This window comes from Silurus aristotelis (assembly GCF_946808225.1).
Source record: "Silurus aristotelis genome assembly, chromosome: 1".
In the NCBI taxonomy this organism is placed as follows: domain Eukaryota; kingdom Metazoa; phylum Chordata; class Actinopteri; order Siluriformes; family Siluridae; genus Silurus; species Silurus aristotelis.
In genome coordinates, this window is record NC_139574.1 from 4,284,271 (window position 1) to 4,296,770 (window position 12,500).

Below are 12,500 nucleotides of genomic sequence, written 5' to 3' on the forward strand. Positions count from 1 at the left end.
ACAATTCTTTGTGGGAACAGTTTTGGAAAAGAACCACATATAGAAGAAAAAGTCATGTCCCAATACTTTTGACCTTGGTGTAGTGTGTGTGTGTGTACAGTCTATCAATCAAAAAAAAAAACGTATGAACTCGAATCGCGGCTCTGCACAAAAATGTTTACGTGAGTAAAGATACAGATGAAAGAGGGCGGAGCCTGAGCAGAAGCGGAGTGGCGGTTCAGGACGGAGCCCGCAACCTCATCTTGTCGCAGGGGTTGATGGAAACACACAACGATATCTTTTTATTCCATAAACATGCGCTTCCATTTTTCACATTTATGCATAAACATAAACACACCCATACACCCAACCCACCCACACACACACACACACACATACACACACACACACACACACACACACACACACACACACACACACACACACGATATCTCAGTGTCAGCGTTTTGGAATGGAAATGAGAAATAAGATTTTTTGAGGAGTGTGAGATTGCATTCTTGCTTCTGGGTGGAGTAAACGAGGTATCAAGGCCACGCTGAGGGATAAACAGGTGTGTGTGTGCGTGTGTGTGTGTGTGTGTGTGTGTGTGTGTGTGTGTGTGTGTGTGTACGGCTGATAAATGGCTTCCTTTTGGCCCAGCTGTATAGATTGCCACCCAAACTGCAACTGAATTTCACTGAATATGTGTGCGTGTGTGTGTGTGTGTGTGTGTGTGTGTGTGTGTGTGTGTGTGTGTGTATTATTATCACCTGTGAGACACACACATCTTATTTTTCATTATCCTGCTCAGAGACAGAAAGGAGGAAGGAGGGAAGGAGGGAAGGAGAAAAGGAGGGAATCTTGGGCTTAACAACAAGCAAAGCAAAGCATGCTGGGATTTCTTGCTGATACGTGGGGTTTCCTGATCATCACTTCTACACAGTGCTGGGCAGTTTCCCGGTTCTTAACGAATACCTTTCTTTATTTTTGGTTCAATATGAATTTGGGAACGCGTGTGTGTGGTAAAATACTCACGTTTACGCAAATATTTCTCACGTGTGCAGTGAAATATGTGTGTGTGAGGTGAAATACTCGCGTGTGCGATAAAATACTTGTGTGTGTGTGTGGTACAACACCCGTGTACGTGCGGCAAATTAATTTTTGCAAATTTGCAAAATACCTGTGTGTGTGCGGTAAAATGCAAGTGTGCAGCAAAATACTTGTGTGTCTACGCGTGCGGCAAAATACGTGTGTGTGCGGTAAAATATTTGTGTGTGTGGTAAAATACTTGTGTGCGTTTTAAAATACTTGTGTGAGCGGTAAAACACTTGTGTGTGCGGTAAAATACTTGTGTGTGCGGTAAAACAATTTTGTGTGTGTGTGTGTGGTAAAATACTAGTGTGTGTACGGTGAAATACTCACGTTTGTGAATGCGGTGAAATACTTGTTTGTGTATGTGCGGTGAAATACCCATGTGTGTGTGTGTGTGCGGTTAAACACTTGTGTGTGTACGTGTGTGCGGTAAAATACTTGTGTGTGCGGTAAAATGCGTGTGTGTGGCAAAATACTTGTGTGAGCGGTAAAATATTTCTGTGTGTGTGCGGTAAAATACCCGTATGCGCGCTAAAATACTTGTGTGTGTGTGGTAAAATACTTGTGTGTGTGTGTGTGTGTGTGTGTGTGTGTGTGTGTGTGTGTGTGTGTGTGTCGTGTAACTTGAATAAAACGAAACGTTTGTTCATTTTCCGTCTCTTTTTCATTCCTATTGAAAAGGGAAGCGAGTGAAAGTAAAAAGCCGAATAGCAGGAAAAAGCCGTAAGTGCACTTAAAATAAAACTACTGATATATTTCACCTGCAGACTTTTGCGGGCGAGACAAAACTTTAATATTGCAGGTGGAAGCAAAGACCGAACCTTGCGGGAGGCTTCATGAAGGTTCGGATGGTAAAGAATTCTTCACCAAGTTCACGTGTTTTATATATTTTTTCAGATTGACTTGAACACAGTGTAGAAGAACCTCCGCTTGATCTTGAAGGAACTGTATTATTAATGCAGGTTGCATACCTTTTCTGTTTTTTTGTAAGATATTATGTATTCATGTTGCCTCCACATGCTGTTCAGTTGGTAGAAAAGTCTAAACTTTGCAGTTACTGGGGAAGGGGATTGTTTACATTGTGTAGTTGCCAGTTGGTTTACAAAAGATATATATTTTTTAAAGTTGTTTGTGAAAAAATGAGGTTCTGTATTTTGACTGCAGCTGTCATGCATTTTGATTCCCCCACTTTATTAGAATCATGAGCGCCACCTCTCAAATAGCATCGTTCTGTGTGGCCTTGCAAACCTGTAATACTAGTGTGGAAATGTTCTACAATATTCACTCATCATGGCAGTAAAATAGGGATATATAACAATTTACTGCAGTATTTCCTCTTAATCAGTAAAAAATTTGGTTAATACGCAGTCATGCGTGGAAAAAAATGACATCATACACAGTGAAACTGGTATCATTTTGAAAAGTGTTGTGATATACATTTTTGCACTACTTCCACATTATGTCAAAAACAGAGACCACAAGCAAGAGACAGACAGACAGACAGACAGACAGACAGACAGACAGACAGACAGACAGACAGACAGAAACAGACAAAGGCAGACAGACAAACAGACACAGACAGACAGACAGAGAGACAGACAAACAGACAAACAGACACAGACAGACAGACAGACAGACAGACAGACAGACAGACAGACAGACAGACAGACAGACAGACAGACAGACGGAAAGAGAGATAAACAGACAAAGATATAAAAAAGACAAAAGGGTGGAAATAGAGACAAACAAAGACAGACCAAGTGGTAGAAAGAAAGAAAGACAGACAGACAGAAAAAGCAGACACGGGTAAAAAGAAAGACAGAAGTAAAAACAGGGACATACAGAAAGAGGTGAAAGAGGGGTAAAAAGAGAGACAGGAAGACAGACAAACACAGAGAGATACAAACAGAGGTAGAAAGAAAGACAGACCAATAGGGAGGGGGGTACAAAGAAAGAAAGAGACAGGGAGCTAGAAAGAGAGACAGACAAAGAGGGAGTCAGAAAAATAGACATACAGAGATTTTAAAAAAGGGCAGACAGAGGGGTAAAAAGAGAGACAGGAAAGCAGACAAACACAGAAAGAGACAAACAAAGATAAAAAGTAAGACAGACAGGGATGGAGGTAGACAGACAGACAGACAGACAGACAGACAGACAGACAGACAGACAGACAGACAGACACAGGGAGAGGTGGAAATAGAGACATACACTCAGATAGAAAGAAAGACACAAAGACAGAGGGAAAGAGGGAGAAATACATACAGACAGGTAGAGGCACAAAAAGAGAGAGAAAAAGAATCTGCAACTCAGACCGACAGAGACGAAGGCAGAGACAGACAAATGGAGAGACAGACAGACAGAAAAAGAAAGAAAAAAGAGAAGGAGAGAGAGAGAGAGAGAGAGAGAGAGAGAGAGAGAGAGAGAGAGAGAGATCAGCACTATAAAGTATAGTAGAGAGAAACAGGTTAAAGCAGAGACGGGCTGACGTCGGAGGAAGGTGGGCCGATCTGCGAGCGAGACGGGCGGACGCCGGAGGAATAGAGTATAATAGCATGAGCTGGACATACGAGCCGTCACGTGTGTGTGTGTGTGTGTGTGTGTGTGTGTGTGTGTGTGTGTGTGTGTGTGTGTGTGTGTGTCTGTGTGTGTGTATGTGTGTGTGTGTGTTCTATAAAACAAAGAATCCGGATAAAAATTATGAATTAGTATTCACACCGTACTCTCTCTCTCTCTCTCTCTCTCTCTCTCTCTCTCTCTCTCTCTCTCTCTCTCTCACACACACACACACACACACACACACACACACACACACACACACACACAGTCTGGTGCTCTTGTGTATGTTCAGGCCTCGGCATGGCTCAGTCACACAGAGGATAAACTACACACTGCATGTGACGTCTGATAGACAGCGAGAGCCTCAGTGTGAAATATTCATGCCAGAACACACTGACTGCCCTCTCTCGTTCTCACACACACACACACACACACACACACACACACACACACACACACACACACACACACACATCTTAGACACTTTCTCACACGCTACTGAATGAGGATGCTGGCCCCTAGTGGCTGATTTTTATTTTTGATTCATGCATAGAGCTGTGTACAATAATAAATAAATAATAATTATTAATTGGTGTGTGTGTGTGTGTGTGTGTGTGTGTGTGTGTGTGTGTGTGTGTGTGTGTGTGTAATATATATATATAGATGAGTGTGAGTGTGTGTGTGTGTATGTGTGTGTTATATTGAATATGTGTTGATGTGTATGTGTGTAATTGTAATAACTGTAATGGTTAAAGTAAGTACAAAGAAATTTACCCACACACACACACACACACACACACACACACACACACACACACAGCTGACCTGAAGAAGCAGGTGATACTTCAGGACCCTCTGCATCGGCACCACAAGGAGATCTCTGAGCGTGAACTTGCCGTTGTTTGCTCGTTTGGAACAGACCTGAGAACACACACGGAGCATCACCACTGTTACTGATCTTCAACACAACAATCTGAAGGGAGAAAAAAGGGGGAACAATCAAATCAAATCAGAGAGAGAATGATATTATTGCAATTTATTCATATTCCTTTCGTTCATGTACATTGCACAACTTCTGTTTATTTTCACATATTGTATTTTACTTTTTATTTCTTTCTCCTGTCTCTTGCTCTTGTTTTTCTTTCCTTCCCTTTGTACTCATATTTATACTACCAGTGAAGTAGTTGAAATCTGAAACCTGAATCTGAGAAGAGTTTATCCACTCAGGTATAGACACAACCTGACAGAGAGGAAAAGATGTGAAAGAAAGACATGCAGAGAAAAAGACACAGTCACTGAGACGAACAAATAGAGAGAGAAATAGACAGAGAGAAGGATACTTACAGACAGGCACAAAAAGAGAGAAAGAGTAGAAAAGAGAGAAAGGCTGCTACAAGGACAGATATAGAGATTTAGAGAGAAAGAGAGAGAGAGAGAGAGAGAGAGAGAGAGAGAGAGAGAGAGAGAGAGAGAGGAGAGAGAGAGAGAAAGAGAGAGAGAGAGAGAGAGAGAGAGAGAGAGAGAGAGAGAGAGAGAGAGAGAGAGAGAGAGAGAGAGATACAATAGACAGACAGAGGACTTGAAGGAGAGAAAAGAGTGAGAGCTTTGAAGTCTGTGGGGTCATTTCTAGATGATTAAAGTGAACACTTGTGACCTCTAGTGGTCAAAAGAACAGTGTCCTATGGGAAGGATCGCAGAAGACTTCAAAGGTTCAGGAAGTTTTACAAAGGACATCTGAAAATATACACTGCTCAAACATAATTCAAGGAACACTTTGAAAACACCTCAGATCTCAATGGTAAAAAAAAAAACATGCCGGATTCCTATACCGATATGGACTGGGTAATGTGTTAGGAACGAAAGGATGCTACAGCGTTTGATGAAATGAAAATGATCAACCTACAGGGGGCTGAAATCAAAGACATCCCGAAAATCAGAGTGAAAAAATTATTTTGCTGAAATTTCATTGCAGCAACTCAAAATGGTACTCAGTATTTTGGCCAAAGGATGGTGCCATGGAGTATCTCCTTCCAGATCTGGACCAGGGCATCTTTGAGCTCCTGGACAGTCTGAGGGGCAACCTGGTGGCGTCGGATGGACCGAAACATAATGTCCCAAAGGTATTCTATAGGATTTGGGTCAGCTGAGCATGGGGGCCAGTCAATGTTATCAGTTCCTTCAACCTCCAGGAACGGCCTGCACGCTCTCGCCACATGAGGTTGGGCACGGTCGTGCATCAGGAGGAACCCAGGACCCACTGCACCAGCATAGGGTCTGACAATGGGTCCAAGGATTCAGAGTCAGGGTGTTGTTGTTGTGTAGCCTGTGGAGGTCTGTGTTCGCTCCATGGATATGCCTTCTCAGACCATCACAGACCCACTACCAAACCGGTCATAACGATAATACAGGCACATAACAAAGGCACAGTGTGCCAGTGGTGAACCTTACAATTCTAGTGTTCTATAGCAAATGCCAATCGAGATCCACGATGACGGGCAGTGAGCACAGGGCCCACTGGAGGACATCTGGCCCTCAGGCGACCCTCATGAAGTCTGTTTCTGACTGTTTGGTCAGACACATTTACCCTGTTCTTCCTTGCACAAAGGAGCATGTTCCAGTCCTGCTGATGGTTCAAGAACCTTCTACATCCCTGTCCAGCTCTTCTACAGTAACTGCTTGTCTCCTGAAATCTCGTTTAAGCTTTTGAGACTGTGGTAGTTTTACTGCAGGTGGCTCCAAGGCTATGAGTTCAAGCTATTTTGAAGAAGCACAAAGAAATGGGAAATGTTGAGGACTCTAGATGCAGTGGACGCCCCAGGAAACTCAACTAAAACACATCATGCTTACTTCCCTTTAACATCAGATGTCCAAAGCCTCGGCAGAAACCATTAGGAAACCCAGGTATTTTCATTTACTGTTTGGAGAAGTCTGGCTAGAAGTGGTCTCCATGAAAGAATTGTGGACAAAAAGCAAAAACCTCCAACATGGAACCTCAAACAAGTCTAAGGGACTCAACAATGCACATAAACATGAGGAACTGTGCTGCGGAAAAATACAATACTGCGTTTCTGAAAATGATATTGGAGATGTGGTCTGGATTAATGGTGTCCCAAGGAGTCCTGGAGGTAATGGTTTTGGCTTCCACAGAGTTTCAACATGATCAAGTCTGTCTGGAATTAGATGAAGAGACAGAAGGATGTGGGGAGATCTTTGGCTAGTTCCCCAAAATGTTTGGAACAACCTACCTGCTGAGTTCCTTCATGTGTACCTAGAAGAACTGATGCTGTTGTGCAGGCAGAGGGTAGTCACTCCAAATACTGATTATATTTAGATTCCTCTTCTGTTACTTTACTTTCCAGTTTGTTAATTGATCAAGTTTTCACAGTCACGTGAATCTTCTGCACAGTACTATGTGTTTATATGTATATGTGTAAGAATAAACTGGAAGTCAGAGGTCATGCCAGTACACAGGACAAGATATATTTGCTGGGGCACTTATCCAAATAATCCAATTATCAACTCTATAAAACATTGCTAGTTTTTATTATTATTTGCACTGAACAACGAGAAGGTATAAAAAAATATGGCGCTGTAATACCACTGACAGACAGCAGAGGGCAGAATCAGACTGCAATGATACTAACATGTAACATTGGTCTCACGTTTGTAAAGCTGACATTTCCAGCCATGTGTGGTTCTTCTCCAAGCTGTTAAAAAAGTTAGAGGCACACAACTGTATAGGATGTATGTGGATGCAGTAGCGTGAAATCACGTGAACTAGGAGACCCGAACCGGTTCCTGCACAACCCTGTGCACAAAGAGAGCTCCACAAAGATATGTTTTTAAATGGGTTGGAGGTTTGGAAGATCTCCTGCTATAGAGCTCTGACCTCAACCCTAATGAGATGAAATTGGAATGAAAAAAAAAAAATCCAAAAAAATCTAGTGGAACATCTAGAAGAATGGAGATTATTATAACAGCAAATGGGGACTCAATGTGGAACTTCCGGGATGTTTTATAGTGAGGTGTCCACAAACTTTTGGGAACAAACCGATCTAATGAGCTGTTTTTTGAACGGGTGTCACATGGGTGTTTTTTGTGAAGTGTCTGACCTCTAGTTTTTGTCTCACATCCTCCTTTTCTTTGCAGAGTTCGTCCAAGTACGCGATGGCCGTCTCTACCTGGGAACAGTACTTTCCATAAATCAGCAACCTGCAGGAACCATGACACGATGATGATCAGCAACAAATCCTCAGTGGTTTGAGTGAATCGATCTTCACGAAAGACAATGAAAAATTCATTTTTTTACATCAGGATTGAATCAGGATTCAATCGAGTGTGAGCTTATACCTCTCCTTGTGATCGATGAAGATCTGGTAGAGGTTACTGGCACTTTGGTGACTGATGGAGTTTTGCACCTCCTGCAGCAGGCTCTTGTGCACTTTCACTAAGTCCTGTTTTAAACCACACACACACACACACACACACACACACACACACACACACACACACACACACACACAGCAGAGTGTGAGTTATCATTAAACCTGAGCCTACATTATGGAGGTTCCTCCGAGGTGAAGCAAAGAGCATTTTAATGCTGTATCTGGTGAATGATCTCACACTTAGCCGTGGATTCATTTTCCTCCTTGTTTTATATTAAATCTGGAATCCTGCTGTTCGGAGTCACACCCAGAGATAAAGTAGTGCACATTTATACACGTGAGATTTGATAATAGGTAATAAAGCAGTAATCTCCTACTATAAAGCTCTGAACCTCGTCCCTATTAAGGATAAATGTGAAGACTGACGGCACCCCAGGCCTCCTCACCTCCTCACCTCCATCAGTACCCGACTTTACCCATCTCTACAAGAAAACCCCTAAATATGTTCCCAGAAGAGTGGAGTTTATCATCAGAACTAACTATGGAATGATTTAGAGAGAAACACTGATCTGATGGTCAGGTGTTAATCACATGTTTGGTCATATGGTGTGAAAGACACTTACAGGAATGTTGATGAACACCTTGTTGATCTCGGACGATGAGAGAAATTGCTCCAGCGGCCGGAGAAAGTACTGAGTTGAGGAGAGACGAACAAGAAGAACGATTACTCGATAGAGTTCCTCGTTATTAATGATCGTTGTCAGAGTAATAACACGCCTACAGAGAAACATACAGTCAAACTGTAATGAAGTTGGAACAGTCAATCACACACACACACTTCAGTGCTTCTTTCAAAGTTACTGTATGTTATAAACAGGGCGGAGTTTATGTAAGAAAGGGGCGGGTCTTATTTTATTTGGAGAACATTTCATCATTTATTAGTTATTTAGTTATTTGTTTTTTCATTTATTTACTCGTTCATTTCTTCATTTGTTTTTGTTCTTTTTTATTTGTTTATCGCTCGTTTGTTCATTTATTTATTTATTTATTTATTTATTCACTCTTTTCGTTTGTTTACCGTAATTTCCGGACTATAAAGCGCACCCATATATAAGCCGCACCCACTGAATTTGACAAAGATTTTTTTTTTTAACATAAATAAGCCCCACCTGTCTATAAGGTGTCTACACTGATGAACTTTACTAAAGTTGATGAACTAAATGCAGTATGTTGCGCTTCCATTAGGAGTAGAGCGGTATTTTGGGAAAAGCCTGTCACTGCATTTTTCCAGTATTACTGCATGTGTGCAAGACCGAGGAATATGTCCTTATTATTTTCAGATGTTTCTTTGACTAACCCGTAACACTGTTGCCAAAAAAATAAAAAAGCACGAGTTTGGAAACCTGTCTGTGCTTATATGATTTCTGTTGTAACTGGAGTTAGCGAGCTCTTCCTTCACCCAGACTCAACGCGTTACAACGGCATGTATCTAAACAGTAACCTACCAAGAAAGTCATTGTTCACAGTCTTCCTCCTTCCTTTCACAACTACAGTGGTACCTTGACCTACGAGTGCAATAATGTACGAGTTTTCCGAGGTACAAGCGGTCACTCGGTCGATTTTTTTTGCTTTGTTACGCAAGCAAAAAATTGAGGTACGAGCTCGAGACGCCGCTGCTAGATGGAATATCAATTTCAGTATGGAAAACTGATTTAATGTGCGAGCAAATTGAGATACAAGCTCGTCTACGGAACAAATTAAACTCGTAGGTCAGGGTACCACTGCATTTCTTTCAGTTTTTCTTTTGTCAACGTCGTGAGCCACCGGTGGAAGTTTTTTCTCCCGATGCCGTGCAGCTCAGAACACAGGTGAAGTGCGTTTTTTTCGTTTACGTTCGGAAATTTCATTGGTCTAATGTTATGGGTCTCAGTTTTTTGGCTTGAAGTTTGTGAAACCGGGAAAAACACAGGACGATTTCATAAATTAGCCGCTTCTTTGTTTAAGTTGCGGGGTTCAAAACGGGGGAAATAAAGTAGCGGCTTATAGTCCGAAAAATACGGTACTTCTTTGTTTGTTTGTTTGTTTGTTTGTTTGTTCTTTTAAAAGTTGTTTACTTGTCCGTTTATTCATTTTACTGGTACTTGTTTGTTTTTGTATTTAGTAGTTGTGTAGTATTGTGTTGCGTAGTGTTGTGGAGTGGAGTGTTGTGTAGTGTAATGCAGTGTTGTAGTGTAGTGCTGTGTAGTTTTTGTAGTGTAGCATTGTGTAGTGTGTTGTGTATTGTTGTGTAGAGTAGTCAATTTGTACATCGCTCTGGACAAGGGCGTCTGCTAAATGCCGCAAATGTAAATGTAGTGTAGTGTTGTACTGTATTGTGTAGTGTACGTTGTATTGTGTTGTGTGGATGTGTAGTATTGTGTAATGTTGTGTACTTTCTCAATGGACTCCAGTGTCTCAGAGTACTTCTCCTCCGTCTGTTTGATCTCTGCTAAGCAACAGCTCCTGATGTCCGTCTCTGCCTGTTTCTGTAATCACACACACACACACACACACACACACACACACACACACACACACACACACACACACACACACACAGATTTGGTTTCAGCACAAATCACACACTTTAGGAAACAGGGTCCAATATTAGATGGTGTAGGGGGCGGAGTCTGTGTGTGACTCACAGGAGGAGCTCCAGCCTCCATCTTCATCAGGTCTTCATAAACTTCACCACCACCATCATCATCATACACACAGTCGTACAGGTCTTCTTCATCATCCACGCCATTTTCACTGGAGATCAGACAGAGATCAGACTTTAACAGTTGTTTAGTTTTTTTATTTTTTATTATCCATGCCACTGGAGATTAGATTAGTCAGAGTTCAGACATCAACACATACACACACACAGTCATTCAGGTCTTCTTCATCATCCACACTATTGTTTGTGGAGATCAGACTGTCAGAGATCGGACATTAACACCCACCCACAAAGTCATTCAGGTCTTTTTTATTATCCATGCCAATCTCACAGGAGATCAGACAGTCAGTGATTAGACTTTAACTCTCTTTCTCTCACACATACAAATGTAAATTTGACAGTCAGAGATCAGACATCAATAAATACAGCCATACTTTTTTTTTTATTATTTAAATCATTCACTAAAATGTAAAATAAAATAACACATACCCAAATTAGACATTAGCACAAAGAGATACACAAAGAGACATGGACATTCTAAAAATGAGATTAGACATTCAAACAAAGAGATCATTCAATCACAGAAAATTTTTTTGACATTCAAAGAGAACAGATATTCAGACAAAAAGCATTAGACAATCATACAAAAAAGGTTGGACATTCATACAAAGAAATTAGACAGTCACAGAGAGAGATTGGACATTTACACAAAGAAATTAGACATTAACCCAAAAAGATTGGACATTCACACATATAGATTAGACATTAACCCAAAAAAGATTAGACAGTTATAAAAGAGATTGGACATTCACACAAATAGATTGGACATTCACACAAAAGAGATTAGACAGTCACACACAGAAATTGGACGTTCACAAAATGAGATTAGACATCCACAAAATGTAATTAGACATTCACACAAAGAGATTAGACAGTCACAATAGAGATTGGACATTCACACAGAGATTAGACATTCACACAGAGATTAGACATTCACACAAAGAGATTGGACATACACACAAAGAGACTAGACAGTCACAAAAGAGATTGGACACAGACATCTGGGGAAAACAATATCCAAATTACAAAAGCAGGACATCTGGACACACACACACACACACACACACACACACACACACACACACACACACACACACACACCATATGAGTGAAACAGCTGTGGCTGTGTGCTGCCTGTGCCAGAGCTAGCTACATGCAGATTTTCTAAATCTTGCTAGCTAGCATTGCTTAAACAAACATGATTAGCCATGGCAGTGATATGTTAGCAATAAAAGACACACAGCTAATCTTGCGAAAACATTACTCAAATTACAAATGCACACCATCTAAGAGAGCACACACACACACACACACACACACACACACACACACACACACACAGTCATAAACAGCTGTCTCTCTATGCTAACAGCACCTCAGAGCCATTTTGCCATATTTTCTATAACGGTTAGCATTGTTTTGCTGTGGTGTGTGATGGTGTGTGATGGAACACATGATATGAAATTACTCCTTTATGATCAATTATATTGTTTTTAATTTATAATTTATTAAACTACGATAAACAGTTTTTCTGGGTCCTGCTGGTGTTCAGTAATAACAAGCACTTAGTGGAAACCTTTAGGAGTCTGATGGAAACCATCATCTTTATATACCTGTTTTGTTGTTTTTATTGTAGATAGATAGATAAGTAGATAGATAGATAGATAGATAGATAGATAGATAGATAGATAGATAGATAGATAGATAGATAGATAGATAGATAGATA

At 41.0% G+C, this 12,500-nt stretch overlaps 1 protein-coding gene across 2 annotated transcripts in view; it reads right to left on the reverse strand.

Annotated features, from left to right (window-relative positions):
• vav3 (vav guanine nucleotide exchange factor 3) overlaps nucleotides 1-12,500 on the reverse strand; it is a 103,625-nt gene that overhangs the window by 35,199 nt on the left and 55,926 nt on the right. For both annotated transcript variants that reach the window (XR_014534248.1, XM_083545720.1), the window contains exons 5-10: nucleotides 10,697-10,805; nucleotides 10,445-10,537; nucleotides 8,636-8,704; nucleotides 7,978-8,081; nucleotides 7,740-7,839; nucleotides 4,453-4,548 (exon numbers count right to left, since the gene is read on the reverse strand). Coding sequence is in view for 1 of the 2 variants with exons in the window: in XM_083545720.1 (XP_083401846.1) it covers nucleotides 4,453-4,548; nucleotides 7,740-7,839; nucleotides 7,978-8,081; nucleotides 8,636-8,704; nucleotides 10,445-10,537; nucleotides 10,697-10,805 (571 nt within the window). In the remaining variant the exon portion in view is untranslated. The remainder of the gene's footprint in view (nucleotides 1-4,452; nucleotides 4,549-7,739; nucleotides 7,840-7,977; nucleotides 8,082-8,635; nucleotides 8,705-10,444; nucleotides 10,538-10,696; nucleotides 10,806-12,500) is intronic.